Source organism: Rhamphochromis sp. 'chilingali' (assembly GCF_963969265.1).
Source record: "Rhamphochromis sp. 'chilingali' genome assembly, chromosome: 15".
NCBI lineage: Eukaryota > Metazoa > Chordata > Actinopteri > Cichliformes > Cichlidae > Rhamphochromis > Rhamphochromis sp. 'chilingali'.
In genome coordinates, this window is record NC_137942.1 from 1,665,300 (window position 1) to 1,680,835 (window position 15,536).

The window sequence follows — 15,536 nt, forward strand, 5'->3', positions numbered from 1 at the left end:
CGGTATTTCTGCATTTAAATATGTGACTTGTACTCCACACCACTTTACTTCTTATGAAGCTGAATGATTCTCCGAGTGGTGCACGACTCATCCAGACCATTAGAGTGAAATCCACTGATTAATCAGTAAATATGATCCAATAATAATCCACTCTGCCTAATGAGTCATTTTACTTTAACGGTATTTGAAGCTCAAGCTGCGAGCTGAAATGTTTACATTTGTAACACAAAGGAGGCTGTGTTACAGTGATTCCTGTGTGTGAGCGCTCACCAAGGCTGCATCCAGTGAAGCTTATGTCAAGCAAAGCCTTCACACGCAGGTTTGAGTCCACGTCAAGTAAACGGGGCGTCATGAACAGGACTGCTGCTCTTAAGTTAAAAAGAAAACGAAGTACAGTTAGTTTGTCTAAGAACGTGTTTCTACTTCATCTGCCAAGATTTGAGAGAAGCAGCAGAAAGCGACTGCTCCAAGCTAAAGTAACAACACCAAGAACCAACGAAACAAATACAAAAGCAGCAAAAGATGACGAGAGAATCAAAAAGATCACGAGGAGAAAAATCGGCCACAAAGGAAACTTCAGAGGATGTGAAACAATTAAAGTGACAAACCAAACAACTACAACGAAGCTCCAAATGAACGAGTGAAAAACAGGCTGAAGGCCTGAAAAAAATAAAAGACACAAACGACAAGAAATAGATACAAACTTACATCAGAGACGAGATGAAGCTGCAAAAATGATCATGAAAAGATGAAAAATAACAGCAAACAGCTGCAAAGAAAGACAAAACAACTGAAGACGCACAAACACATCCTAGTGAAATGCAAACAACTAAGACTCAAGAAGACAAGAGACAAACTGAGAAGACGTGAATTGTCCAAAGGACGACAAAGACGTCCAGGCCTGCTAGAAAAGACCAGAATAACCACAGAGACGCAAACTGCTGATGATGACATAACTACGAGACTTTTATCAGGATGTATTAAACAAAACTGACTCAGAAATAAAGACGAGTAATTCCAATTTCATTTTATATATTATTATTATTATTATTATTATTATTATTATTATTATTTGTTTATTTCTAAGTTTGGTGATTAAAACAAACCTGAGATGTGCTTTGCTTTATGATTAGCATTAAATTTAAAATTCAAACAGAAAACTATAATTCCCAAACCTCCTGAAGTCTGAAGCACAAAACTGACACCTGTACAGGTAACTTCAACCTGCGACCTTTACAAAGGTTTATTTACAGAAATGAACTTTGTTAAAGAAATGAGTCTGATTTAGTAAATCCTGATGGACATTCAGATGTTCTTAATGAGATTTGTCTATAAACAATAAATAAATAAATGAATTTTAAAAAGCAGTCGTCATCCCCAGCAAGCTGGGGGGGGAGTGGCCAAAAAACAAACAAGTTAACTGTTGTCTCTGAGAAATACCTGGAAACTAAATAACAATGAAACATGGGTAAATGTCATTCTTGGTGCTTCATAAAGAGATGATCAGTGCAGAAAATTCATGTCAAATATTCAGTTTTAAGTCAAATTTATTAATTCAGGAAGATCTTTGATCAACATGTATTTTGTAGAAAGACATGAGAACAAACTATATGCTGCAAAAAAATCAGACACAAGATTCAAACGAGCCGACGTGAAACTGAGTCACGTGAGTGGATCAGAAAACAAACAAACATGCAGGCCTGTGGTTGTTGTTGTTTATTAAAAGGCCTCGGCACTGTCAAACACACACTGGTCAAAATGCTAATGAAGTCGTGAATCCTCAAGATGGTATTGTCAGCATAAACAGTGCAGATGATGTTGTACGCAGGAGCAGGAAGTCCTTTCTTCAGCTAAAAGTGACACAGAGGTGAGGGCGACTGTAAACACTTGAATAGCTTTGATGTTGGATATCGACGCAGGCTCTGTGGTGCTCGTGGGGGGAAAGGAAGAGCTATCATCAGCTTCAAAACTGACTTTGCAGAATGAAGCTGGACAATATTTACTGTTTGAAACAGTGGAAAAACTAAGGCACCTATTATAGAACCACTACAAACTTCAATGAACTTGACTTAACGAATATACGGAGGGCCAGTGTAGCTCACAGTGTGACCACAGGCTGAATGTCTACTCTGCACCTACAAATATGCTATTTAATAGTCCCCCAAAATAATGATCAATAACCTGTTTGATAAATATGTAATACTTTGATTCCTTAATATATTCTTAATCAGTGGTTAGAAAATCTGGTGAAGCAGATTGGATCCTGACATGATCAATGTTCATGTGCAGAGTGAATAACAGTGGGCCTGATGTTGATCCCTGTGGGACTCCTTAAAATGAAGCTAATCCTAGAGGATGATTTCTCTGTTCCCTTTAAACCGATTATCATCATCTTCACACAAAACTTTTCTACCTTTTTATATATAGTTTGATCTTTTGTCCTTACAGGTCGGGTACAGGTTTGCTCCTCGTATGATCTCGTAAACGTCAGTGTGATCGGTAAATCCTGATTCTTCTTGTGTGGTTTTACTACAAACAGCCGTCGTCTCCCGTCTGATTAAACTTGTTGACACTTCTAATGTTCATTTCCTCCTTTTTCCATTTAATAATGGATCTGCGTCTGTAAGCTTTTCTGTCACTACGTTCACTCCTTGGAACTTTTACCATAAACGAGAAGAAACACTCATCTGTTTGTAACAGTCACCGCCCCCCTGGTAATCTGATTGGCTCTGAAGGCAGACGTCACTGATCGGATTACATTACTCTCCTCTTCCTCCACCAGCTGTCTGATTGGTTGTGCAGTTGTTAGCTGGGCCCACATTGCCGTCGGCTTTAAGAATCGCAGGTGGTGAATTTGAGCGTTCGGTGAACAGGCGCAGAGCTCCTCTGCAGATCAGCGTGAACCAGTAAAGCTGAAGAGGCCAGAGCAGGGCCGTCCCCAGGTTACACTGCCATGGGGCCACCAGGGGCACCCGGTACATCGGCATCGATGCATACCTGAAACACAAGGCAGGGGGCGCTGTGATCAAAGTTACACTGACATTTTAATACTTTTTTTATCAAACATTCCCTCGTGTCGAAGACGAATACTTAAAATTGTAAAACATCGAGAACTATTTTGAATGTTTCTGGTTGTGTCAGGTCATCATGGAGTTTTATAGCAGCGGCCTTATTTCTCTGAGGCCCCTCTGCTGGCTTCCAAAAGTTAGTCTGAACTATGAATCATGCAAAGCTGCGATGAGATGTGGCTCAGACATTCATGAACAACTCGAAGTCAGTTCAAACGCAAAAGATTTTAATACAAGAATAATTACACGACAGCGATTAGTCAACGAAGTAGAGTTCAGTTTCTCTGCAGTGTGACAACGAGTCATCTTAAAACATGTTTACGTTTTCTACATTAAGTCAAACGAGTCAAAGACAAGCAGAAAAAAGTTTTACATAAAAATATAATCTGTATCTTTCAAAGTTATTTGGAAGATTTGATCATTTATAAGATTTATAACTGGATAGAAAACAGATATTATTGGTTTTTGAGGTGAGCCAAACTGAAATATAAGTTAGACATTTAAAGAAAAATAAAATAAGTACTCTGATATTTTTAACCTTCAGAGAAAAAAGCAGCTAAAAAGTGTAAATCTTAACTTCTCACGACAGAAGAATCTTCAGTTTGTCTGATTCACAGTCACACAGCGTTCTGGATGTTTCTGAGGAGTCAGAAGATTCTCGCTCACAAAGATGAAAGATCAGAATCTTCTTTCACCGTCACGCTGCGGATGTTGTGGCTACAAGTTTTTACGTACTTGCACTGAACTACGTGTCCTTTGGGCCCGACGTCGAACACTGTAACGGTACTTGCACTGTAACGTGTTCGGCTCACGCGCCCTCAGCTCAGAGTAAACGGGCTCATTTTTTATTTGATTATGTTGAATTTTACAAATATCTTAAAATGAAGTCGAACTCATTTCATTTGATTTGCTACATAGTTTGGTTTTATAACACAAAGTAAAAGAAAGTTACGCTCAGCTCAGCCTCTGAAAGGAAGCAAACGTGGGTCGTGTTGCTGTTTGACAGTTTTTATGTGAAACCTGTTTTTCACTGAACACTGAGACACACACAAACCACGTCCACCTTTAAATTAACTGATAACTAAATGAGATATAAATCCTTATAGATCTGTAATGCTGGGTCATCTTTTCCACAATAAATCAATAAATGGCCAAGAAATATTTTTGTTTGTTTGTTTGTGTTGTTTTAGAAGACAAAGAGGAAAATCATTAAACAAATATTGATTCATTTTGGGGGCTTTTGTGTTTGCAGACAATCACTGTTGTTTTTGATCATTATTACAAAAGCAGAGGTGGGCGTGGCTTACCTGCCGTAGGCGTAGTACAGGTAAGGAAAGAGTAAGACCCGACAACCGAAGAAGGTGAGCAGCATGACGACGCCGTTCACTTTGTGCAGCAGCGTGTGCTGCTTCTTATACTGAAGACATCATCATCATCATCGTCATCATCATGAAGAGAAACGAGACAGAAAACAAATAATTCACTTTAACAAATAATGACAGGAGACGTCAAACGTTGGTTCTGATTAGAGCTGGAAATGTTTCAGTCAGAGTTAATTATGTAACTGCTGATCTAATACTTAACATTCTGTATGTGCTTGAAATGATTTTAGAAGTCAGAGCTTTCATTAAACCAGTGTACTTTATTAAATGTGAGCTTTTTAAAGTCTATTTGCACAGGTGATAGAACACAAACGATTAGAAATCTGTAAAATAGAAATAAAGACAAGAGCGCTGTGTGAGTAACTAAAGTGTGTTTTCTGTATTTTCACGGTGAAAAAACTGACCAGTGTGTCTCGCTGGGACGTGATGTGTTGTCCAGCACGTTATTAGAATATGTTGGTTTGCCAACAGCAGCTGGAAACGACAGTATTTACATTTTATATTGAAAAATGAAAACGGTTCCGGTTTAAAGCTGCAGTTATTTAACCACCTGAACTCTTTCATGGCATGCTTTTGTAATTTCTCTGTGATATTTGGGCTGATTGGGACCTGATGATGTAAAAACAAAGAATTACCAGATTTTTTTTTTTTTTTTACCTGATTTTTGTTTCTGAGAAAACTGGGATCCATGTATGAGGAGGTTTGTTTTAAATTTCGATAGAGCGGTGGCAGTATGCTGTCCTCACAGGTGGACATCGGGCCCTTGTAGAGACAAATTCTGTATTTTGGTCTAAATAACCCAAAATGTGACGTCCACATATGTGGTCCTAGGAGGTTAAAGTGTAGACGACAGAATAAAAATGCTTTAGTTTAAAAAAGAAAAGAAAAAAAGAGACTATTTTATCCCAAATCAATTTTAAATTATCTGCTCCACAAGCATGGAGAGAGTCCCAATGAGCATGTGCAGAGAAAGCACAGTGCTCAGCTTTTCCTGATGTTAGAAATTATGGAGATTATAGATTATAGTCCCCCTCAGGTTTCCCCAGAATCAGTCTAAACATCAGCAGACTCATGCTGCTGAGGGAGACGGTGGATGGAGGCATATGCACTTAAAAAAGCAGCGGATCAATTTAGTGTTTAGATTATTACACATTTGGTGCCAGGACAGAGATTATATAATCCAGAATAAACTCAAATGTGTTTCTGAAGTGGGTCAGGGAGACGATACACTACACATGCTCATGATTTTAATAGCCGTGCTGCAGAACAGAGAGAAATATAAAACATCCTCATCCTTGAACTTCTATACTTAGAAAACAAATAGTTTGCTCAGCGCTCCAAATGTGAAGGAAGCAAACGGGGTTCATGGTCAGACTGTCAGGGTGAGGACGAGGCGCCATCACAGCAACGCCCCCAGTTATAACCCGACACACTGACTGAGTGTGTAACTAAAACGTAGATTAATGAATCAATGAGTTAATTATTTAATGAATAAAAAACCAGCCTGGTTCTGCCGCAGGTTTCTTCCTGTTGAAAGAGAGTGTTTCCAAGCGCTTGCTCATAGGGGGTCATATGATTGTTGGGTCTTTACCCTAAAGCCCCCTGAGACGGCTGCTGTTGTGACTTGGTGCTATATAAATGAAATGAAATTGAAATGAATAGTCCAGTGTAGACTGGCGACCTGTCCAGGGTGTACCCTGCCTCTACAAACAGCTGGGATAGGCTCAGCCCCCCCGCGGCGAACGACAAGCGAACGAGAATGGGTGGATGGATAGTCCAGTGTGGCGGTAGAGAGACGAAAGAAAGAAGGAGAATGGAAGGACACCGAAAAGTGCTGAGAACAAATGATATACAAGTGACTAAACTAAAGAAATGCTCAAGCAGCCAGTGCAGCACGATGATGGCTGCTGGTCACTCAAACACGAGCCACCATTCGCCAATCTTTCACTCCTTCACATCTTCTAAAGGCAAAAAGGAGCCGGTTCATTTTCCACATCTGTGATTCTTTCCTGCCCATTTCCTTTGGGAAAGTTCTCCATGATGAACTCTGAATGTCCTTCTGGTTTCCAAGTCCTCTCTAAGGGCTCACACTTGTTTTCGCTTACGTTTGTATCAGAGGTGACCCGTCCCTCAGCCTCATCCCTGTAGGAGCTGACTTTCCCTTCAGTGTCCGGCACCGTGGCTTCAGTGTCTTTTGCGTGGACACCCTGATCTCTGACTCACCCTCCTGGGTCCTCATGTGCTCCGCTAATAAAAGCATCCGTGCTCGTGCTAGCGTCAGCTGCTTGTGGTTTTAGTGTCTCTTTAGAACGAGGAGTTTTCTGATTTTCTCGACTGAGCATCAAGGTTTCACATCCAAGCAGCAGCCTGCTTGTCTTAATGTTAACGTATAAAGTTGGTTTCTATTGGAACGTTTGACGTCATGTGTTTTCTTAAATCAATCAATAAATCTGTTTGATCTTTTTTTTTGGTAGTCCAGATCAATACTGAACACTGAATGAGTTTAGGTATCTGACACACACACACACACTTTCACTGACTAGCCGTGTACTCTAACCGTCAGAGATGAAAGCCTAACCATAACTAACTGTAACCCTGACACTAAAACCACATTTAAGCATCAAAAATGTCTTCAAACTCGTGGGAGCTGGTTTTGGTCCCCATAAGTATAGTAGACAACTCATAAAGATGTCTAAACATGCGCACACACACACACACACACACACAAGTAAAAGGTTGGAGGGAGGCGGATTACCTGGATCAGGACTTTCCCCAGAGAGACGGACGGGGTGCTGAGCTCAGCCAGAAACAAGACGCCCTGGAAGTAATCACCTTTACCCTGCCTCCACAGCTGACACACACACAGGAAGGAGAAACTGTAATTTAATGTACACATGTTTTACTATAATAACAGACTGTACAAAGACGATGGATGTAACCACCATGATGTCACCCTCACACTGGAAACCCCGCAGTGTTAGCATTTTGGAGGTGATCACATTTGGACCACAGGGTCTCAAGAGCGCTAAGTTAGCAGCTAATTCTAGCTAGCTTGGTTATCATAAACTGTATGGGAGCATCACACAGATATTTGCCAATAACAGTCAAGTTACATCCGAATAAAATCTTAGAATTCCACCTAAACTGGAGCTCAGCCTCAGACGGTCTGTTAGTACAGCAGCCTCACAGCAGACGTATTCTCAGTCAGATCATTAAAAATGCTCCCAAAGGCCCCAACAGCTTAAACATGGTCTAGAGGTCCAGTTCAGGGACTTCAGTTAGCTGCAGATACAGCCAAAGAGGCCACGCCCCTAAACTTTAAGCCTTAATACGTTTTAAACAGTTTTTATAAAGGAGCAAATGATCTGTTGAGACTAAAGTTTTTCGTAGCACTCATTGCCACTCGCTGGGACCTCCAGTGGATGTCAGAGGAACTGCAGCTTTTGGCACTTCAGAGTTTGTTTGAACCTCAACAAGCTGAGTCCTACTTCCTGGGGGTTTTAGCTCCAAAATGACTCCATGTTTTATTCAGTAAGACCTGAAACCAGCGACTGCCACCATCAGTTCATCAGGAAAGTGTTCACTAAGCTCAGACAGATGAGCTGAAGGTTAATTTTCTCATAGACTTCTATTCATGAGTCGCCCAGAGAACAAATGCAAAGGTGTCCATCTTTGTGTACAGTCTATGATCAGGGTGGATGTGTCACTGTCAATGTTTGCTGTTGTCATAGTTACCAGAGAGGCGGGGAAGCAGAAGGTCACCATGAAGATGTGGTGCAGCACCATGAGGAACTCCCTGCGCAGGTAACCAATCACAGTGGCTCCCATCAACCCAACGCTTTGGCCCGCCTCCTCGTGACCTTTGACCTGCAGCTTGTGCCGGTAACACAGAAACATGGCGTAGATGTCGTAGGCAAAGTAAGGCGTGGCAAATAAGATGTAGGCATCAGTCAGCCAATGTCTGAGCAGAGAGGAGATGGAGAGAGGCTGAAGCAGCGTCATTACTTTGATCTCAGATTTAAGACATCAGGTTCATTTAGGCCAGAAACATCCAAGACACCGCCCTGTGCTCCAGTTTAACGTTATCTGACCCATACATCCACCCGGGCCTCCTCCCTGCACTCACTTCATGGCTCCAACACTTTGTCACCCGACTTCCTTTACTGCAGTAAGCATGGGCATCCACTAGTGGGCGCTGTCACACTGAAATGCAAGTAGAAGAAGCTGCAGTTCAGACATAAAATGTCTGAGCCTCTTTGGGCACCTTTTCCTCCGTCTTCTAAGCAGGTGTCCACAAATGAATAATTAAAACAATCATTTAGATCTGATTAGACTCCCAGACTCTAAAACAAACTGCACCTGCGTGTTCAGCTGTCCTTCTCTTCTTATTTCCAACTCTAGATTTTCTGTCTTGGAGTCTTCTAAAGCAGCTTTGCACGAATCACACTTAAAAATAATCCTTTCATCCTGAAACTAGTTTTTCCTCCCTGTGAGAGACCTGTCTTTTGATTGGCTGCCCCTCATACACAGCATGTGGGTGAGGCTTCTGTATTATCCCAACTTTGTGACATCACACTGATCCAACAGTTAGAAAAAAGAGCTTTTGTCATTACTGTGCATGCTGTAACGTGCGGTGGAGAGCGAATCAGCAACGGCTTCTCACTTTCCAGAAGTACTCATTTATTTAAAGTATCAAAAATAAAAGTACCACCTCTACCACACATTTCCTGAGAGCACACTAGCCCACGTACACACAGAAGAATCCATCGCAGAGAGACTGCGAAGAAGAACAAAATGGGGGCGCCGCCATGTGGCGACACACTGCATTACAACAGCAACTGTTACAATACACTGAGCTCATGGTCATGTTTAATATGAGCATCAGGAGCAACAGGAGATGTGATGGAAACAAGGAGAACAACATTTATTATGTGGCTCCATCCGTCCACTCCGACCTCCACCCTGCATGGACAACCAGCAGCACCTTTTCCAAAATCACCCTGATACTCCTGATACGTGTGAGTGGATGAAAAGCTCAGCTGTGCAGGCAGGAGCCTGAAGGCTGAATTGTCAGAAGTGTATTGGAGGTTTTTAGGATACTTTTACTGTGGTAAAGTACTGAAACGCTTCCTTCTTTCCTATTTTTGAGGTAAAAATGTATTTTCTAAACTGAACTTGCTGCTGAGCTGTAGGTGTACGAACTCCCAGAGTTCCTTGCTGCTTGTGGAGCGTTGTGATTTGATAAGCAAATGCAGCTCAGACTCAGATTCAAACCTTTGCTCCACTTTGACTGGGAAATGAGAAACCAGCTGACCACCACGGCGCTCCGCTGTCGTCCCTCTGCTCCTTGACAGAGTTTCATTTCCCATCATGCTCAGCGTGCAGGATTAGTCTCAGACTGAAATAACCCTGCTGCTGCTGCACATTAGGCTCAGATTGTTAATGAGATTATCGGCTGAGCTTTGCTTCATACTGAATCCTCACACTGAGGCTGAGGGCTTTACCTTTTCTATGCAGCAGCAGAAAAAAAGCTTTAAATATATTTTTATTCCTGGATAAAATAATAATTTTCTTTGGGAGAATTCAGCTGAATGTTAAAATCAAAAATGTCTAAATTCAAAATAATCTGGGAGCAAATTTTGATGAGAAAAGAATACATAACAATGACACTGCTGATAAATGGACCACAAAGAGGGAAGGTTTAATTGTATGAAGGTAAAATGATGAAGAGACAATAAGAACCAGAGGAGTCCTCACCGGTCCTCGATGACGTCCCTGCAGGACGCGATGATGATGCATCCGGCTGAGGAGGCCATGATGGACTGGATGGATGACACCAGGCTGAGAACACAAGCAAGATAATAATCAAAGCAGCTGAAACAAGAGAAACAAACAGCTGAACTTTAACTGGACATGTGTCGTATGTTTGCGTGATGCATCTAAATCTTCAAAAAAAGAACTAAATAAAATAAAAGCTTCACATTTAGGTCTCATAAAGCATGCAAAGGCTCCAGCGAGGAGCTGTTTGAGGTGACAGCTTCCTTATTGTTGGAAAGTAAAACTAATACTCACATGGACACGTAAAGTCATTAAACCAGTTACAAACAGTGCAAAAGATACAACCACAGATACACAATAACTACAAAGAGACACAAAGTGATGAGGGACAGCAAACAAAAACAGTCTTGGTTCATCTGCAGCAGCTTCAGCTCACACACCGCCGGGTCAAACTGAGGTCAGGATAAGACTGGGACTCACTCACTCCTGGGGAGGTCATCCTCCGTAAGTCAAACTGCGTTTAAGAGAAAGACAAGTGTGATGTCCTCTGAAGTGTGTGTGTTCCTACCGTGTTGACACGACAGCGGCGTCCCCCTCGCTCCATCCCATCAGCTGTTTGAGAGCCTGTTTGGACAGGAGGAAGAGTCCTGGGAAGAAGACGGACCCGGCAGCCACGAGGCCCCACATGGCAACACACTTCTCAGAAGTGTGCACGTGTGTGTGGCTTTACTCTCCCGCTCCCGTGGATGTGGGAGGTTAGGAGAGCACGGGTTGGTAGGAGTGGTTTGGGGGAGGAGCCTCCTGCTGCCACCTGTCAGAGGTGTGGTGATGGGAGAGGATCTGCAGGCCGGGTCAGCAGAAAGCAGGTTCCCTCCAGCTTATTCATGTCATTTGATTATTTGCAAATCAGTGTGAAATACGAGCAACGCTTTATTCACAGGCGGGCCCTCATCTCGAGGAACGTCCTCGTAATCTGCTCAGAGTAACTAGGAGCACCAAGGGACATAAAAATACATTTCAAATTAAAAGTCAAGGCTGAGTTTGCCCCCACCACCGTGGGTGTGTGGGTTCCTCCCACAGTCACCTGCAGTTAGTGGGGTCAGGTTAACTGGTGCCTGTGAACGGTTGTTAGCTGGAGACCGGACCCCCGCCTCTCGCTCTGGATGGAAGTTTAAAGGAATTAAAGTATTACTAAGTTATTTTGCACATTTTGTAGTAAAAATAAATTTGGATTTGAATGTTTGCTTCTCTTATTTTGAGACTTTGAGTTCTCCATAGAAGTTAGATTTTCTGAATGTGATGCTTTCATCATCATTAATCAAAACTGAACTACAAGCTTGGACATCACTTTGTTTTATAGATAATAATGAAGAAATAGTTTTCTTTTCATTAGAAGTAAAACGATGTGACATTAGCCTGAAAAAAGTGAAATCACACTTACATGTTGTGTACTCACAGGGAGATAAAGTCAGTTATTATCAAAGTCAAAGTCAAAGTCAAAGTCAACTTTATTTGTCGATTCTTCCACATGTACAGGACATACGGAGAATAGAAATTGCGTTACTCTTCAATCCCTAGATAAATAGCAAATGAACATTTAAATATATTTAAATATAAAAGTGATTTAAAAAAATGCAAGTAAAATAATTAAAAAGTAAAAATTTAAATAAATACAATTTTACATATAACAAGGAAGCTATACAATATACAATATAATGGGTAAGTGACATTGAGTGTAAACCAGGCAGAGTAGTGCAAATAGGCAAATAGTGCAAATGGAGATTTAGTAGTGTACGGTAAGAGAAAGTGTAACAACAAAGTCTTATGAGGTAATGGCAGTCCAATGCTCCACAAAGTGACTGGTAACTGGTGCAGGCCAGTGAGTGAGTCAGAGAGTGTGTGTGTTTGTGTGTGTGTGACAGAGTTCAGTGAGACCGTGGAGGAGAGAGGGGAGAGGGGGCAGAATCGGGAGGGAGTTAAGCTTCCTGACAGCCTGATGGATAAAATGAAAGTGTGCACGTCTTCATTTTGTGATGTTCATGTGAGAAGTTCTTAAACACCAGATGCAGATCAATCAAACAGCAGCAGCTGAACGAGTGATTTGACTTCATTAAAAACCATCAGTGCTGCAGTATTAAAACACTGCTGACACACAAACTGAAGCCAAATCTGAACCAATCTGACGTCCGTCTGCTGCGACTGTAGAAGCTCCAGCAGGAAATACAAACACGTTCCTGTTATCACCGTTTAATGAATGATGAAGCATTTAGTCATTTTTAACACTCTGATGCAAACTCTTTAGTTTGACATGAATGACTCCGACACCGGTGCAGGGCAGGTAGATGTAAAGCAGAGAGGGCGGAGCTTTCAGGGCTGTGGTATCGGCCTAAAGGTTAAAGTTCAAAGTCTGTTTCCCTGAGTTATCCCATATTTGTCTGAAGGAGCAGATAAGAGACTGGCAATGTTTAACTTTTTCTTATTTTAGTCGATTTGTGATGATTATGGATATACGAGCCTCAGTTATTCAACCATAACTGGGGCACAACAGGCCGAGCACGTTTAAGGAGTTTATAGCTGGCGCCGAGTAAAGTTCATGAAACTAGAAACGAGAGGCGATTTATTTTACTGCCAGACTTCTGTGGCTTCAACAGATGAATTCTTATATTATTAATGATTAATGCGAGCAGGTGAAAGGAGGAGAGAGTCAGAATAAATGAGTGTGAATCAGAGGGAGGCGAGGAAGGTGGAGGAGTTTAAATACCAGCCACCAGAGAGGTGGAGACGAGTGAGAGCTGATCTGTGGAGGAGAGCAGCAGGAGGGAAGGGAGGGTTTAAAGACCTGCTGGGGTGGTTCAGAGACGGAGGAGGCCGAGCTGAAGATGTTGGACAGCAGGGACAGGACCAGAAATGAGTCCATCAGAGGGACAGCTCAGTCAGGGAGGCTGGGACAGTCTGAGCGTGTGCAGAGGAGGGAGGATGAAGAGACCTCAGGGGAGGTTTGTGGATGATCCTCTGTGGCGCCACCTAAAGGAAGCAGGTCGTGACTACTTTGTGAATTTATACACACACACACTGCTCAAAACATTACAACAGGGGAAGGGAACTCCAGGCCTCGAGGGACGGTGTCCTGCAGGTTTTACACGTGTCCTCAACATGTCTCCAAGTTCTCCAGAGGCCTGGCAATGAACTAATCATGTGATTCAGGTGTGCTGACCCAGGGTGAGATCTAAAACCTGCAGGCCTGGAGTCCCCCCCCCCCCCTGCTGTAAAGTGTTTCTTTAATTTTTTGGAGCAGTCACATGACTGAGGAAAGCCGACATGAGATCATGCGGTGGATGCAGCGCAGCTGAAATGAGCTGCAGAGGAAACACGAGCCAGAGTTTTATCCAGTGTCCATTTATTTATGTATCTGTCATTCACTACTTTAACTCTAAACATTTTTTTAAGAAATTCAAGTATTTGTTGGGAACACAAGTCAAAAAAAACCAAAAACTTTGCTAAAACAAAGACAAAAACATCTTTTTAAAACATCATATTTAGAATAATCAACACATCAAGTTTCTTTTCATAGAAGAAAAACGAGTCTAATCTCTACAGCAGAGCAGCCGCCTCGCCCCGCTTCACCCGACGGCTGATCTGAGAACAGTGCAGGGAGGGAAAGACCAAACACGGGTCGCCTAAGCTGGAAGGACCGCTACGACCACGACGACAGAAACGAGGAAAGAGACGAGTCCGGAGGGAAAACGGCCGAGTGACCGCGCGTCTCTCTGAAGTCAGAGTTGCACTTTTAGTCGCTGCGAACATCTGCTGAACATCTGCAGGCTGGAGAAACGACCCATTCATCATCGACCTTTAACAGAAACTCACAGAAATAGGATTTGTGACCCAATCTGCAGCAGGAAACGTGCTGCATGATATTTACATCACATGATGGTCGCTTTGTTTACCTGCAAGCAACCCGAGGCTGCTCGGACCTGATTGGTCAATACAAACAAAAGTGTGAGTCTCTGGACGAGTGACAGGTTTACCTGACGAGCCTCACGATCACACCGCCAAAAATAAACTTCGTTTTTTAAGAACACAAAATTGTTTCCTTGACTTTTCTTTAAGTCTCCTAAACGGCCGTTTTCCACAGTTGTTATTGAGTTTACTGTAACAACCTGCAGACGTCTGCGGCGCTCAACGCTAACAAAGAAACGAACCAATCACACGACCTCCTGACGACGCTCCGGTGCCACCAATCTGTCCGTGCTCGTAATTTATAAGGAGGCCAAGAAAGAAGCTTCATGATGAACAATGTCGTCACACAGCCGAGCCTGTGCTGAGGAAAAGTTGGGCGTGAGGTGGAAGGAAAGTCCTTCGAGGTTAAGGTCAAAGGTCTTCACACAGAATTCCTCTGCAGGACAAACCAACCAGCAGCAGCGTTCCGGTCATGTGACTGAAGTCAGACAGAGCTGTGCAGGGTTGTTGTTGTTGTTGTTGTGTAAACGTTCTCGTTGTTGTTGTTGTTGTGTAAACGTTCTCGTCTCCGGACTCGCATAAAAACAAAGAAAAACCCCAAAAAATCTAATTCGATCACAACAAACAAAAACAAAATAAAAGCCTGCTAATAAAATCACTTCCTAAAGATGAATTAAATAAAACGACCACAAAAGGTTTTCGTCATCTTCGACAAACTCAACCATTGCACAGCATTCAGACCCAAACGCTCTCCGCGGGGTAATAAATATACACATGCAGATATACAAGTCGCCCTCCGCGTTTCCACGGCGACGCAAGCTGAGGTTTCAGGGGTTCCAAGAAAGTTTAAAGAAACCAGGAGGGCGCAGGAGCGGCGCGGACGCCCGGCGCCGATCCCACCGAACCCAGGAAGCGAGGCACCGCGAGCTGTGGGTTCCCGCCGAGTCTTCACATCGCAAAGTTCGTGAAACGACCAAAAACAAACAAACTTGGGCTGCTTCGTCGACCCTCAGAGATCCTAAAAAGCTTCTTTGCAGTCACACGGCACTAAATAGGTGGGGGAGGGGCTGCCAATCTCCAATCAGAACCAGGCTGATGGATGACACGCCTGCTCAGCCACAGGTGTGATCACAGACGTCAACCTGCTGCTTCCTGATGCGATTTTTCCTTTTTCTTTACAACAAAATGAGAAACTGAAATTATTCATCAACTACTGAGAACATCAGGATGATTAATCTGCTGATTTCACACACACACAGTAAAATCTGCTTCCGTGTTAAACAGGCGCCTCTCGCGTGTGAAACAGCGGCTAAAGCGGCGTCTGCTTATTTTCAAGGTGAAACCTTCA

General features: G+C 42.7%; 1 protein-coding gene across 3 annotated transcripts; it reads right to left on the minus strand.

Annotated features, from left to right (window-relative positions):
- Positions 1–1,291: 1,291 nt before the first annotated feature.
- LOC308411700 (ceramide synthase-like) lies at positions 1,292–11,613 on the minus strand. 3 transcript variants are annotated; one of them, XM_080905687.1, is made up of 6 exons: positions 10,797–11,613; positions 10,208–10,291; positions 8,186–8,323; positions 7,206–7,301; positions 4,376–4,485; positions 1,292–2,997 (listed from the first exon to the last, which is right to left on the minus strand). In XM_080905687.1, the coding sequence occupies exons 1-6, from the start codon at positions 10,830–10,832 to the stop codon at positions 2,760–2,762; spliced, it is 702 nt and encodes a 233-aa protein (XP_080761813.1). In that variant the 5' UTR covers positions 10,833–11,613; the 3' UTR covers positions 1,292–2,759. The 3 variants fall into 3 exon arrangements, with proteins under 3 accessions (XP_080761813.1, XP_080761811.1, XP_080761812.1); XM_080905685.1 differs by having other exon boundaries at positions 8,186–8,411; XM_080905686.1 differs by lacking the exon at positions 10,797–11,613 and adding an exon at positions 10,523–10,735 and having other exon boundaries at positions 8,186–8,411.
- Between the last annotated feature and the right edge of the window lie 3,923 nt (positions 11,614–15,536).

What these genes read in the sequence shown, in the direction of transcription:
- LOC308411700 (XM_080905685.1), bottom strand. Translation starts at nt 10,915, where the DNA reads ATGTGGGGCCTCGTGGCTGCCGGGTCCGTCTTCTTCCCAGGACTCTTC. An exon ending in GCCGCTGTCGTGTCAACACG is followed by an intron (nt 10,292 to 10,796) that starts GTAGGAACACAC and finishes TTGTGTTCTCAG; the next exon opens with CCTGGTGTCATCCATCCAGT. An exon ending in TCTGCTTCCCCGCCTCTCTG is followed by an intron (nt 7,302 to 8,185) that starts GTAACTATGACA and finishes TGTGTGTGTCAG; the next exon opens with CTGTGGAGGCAGGGTAAAGG.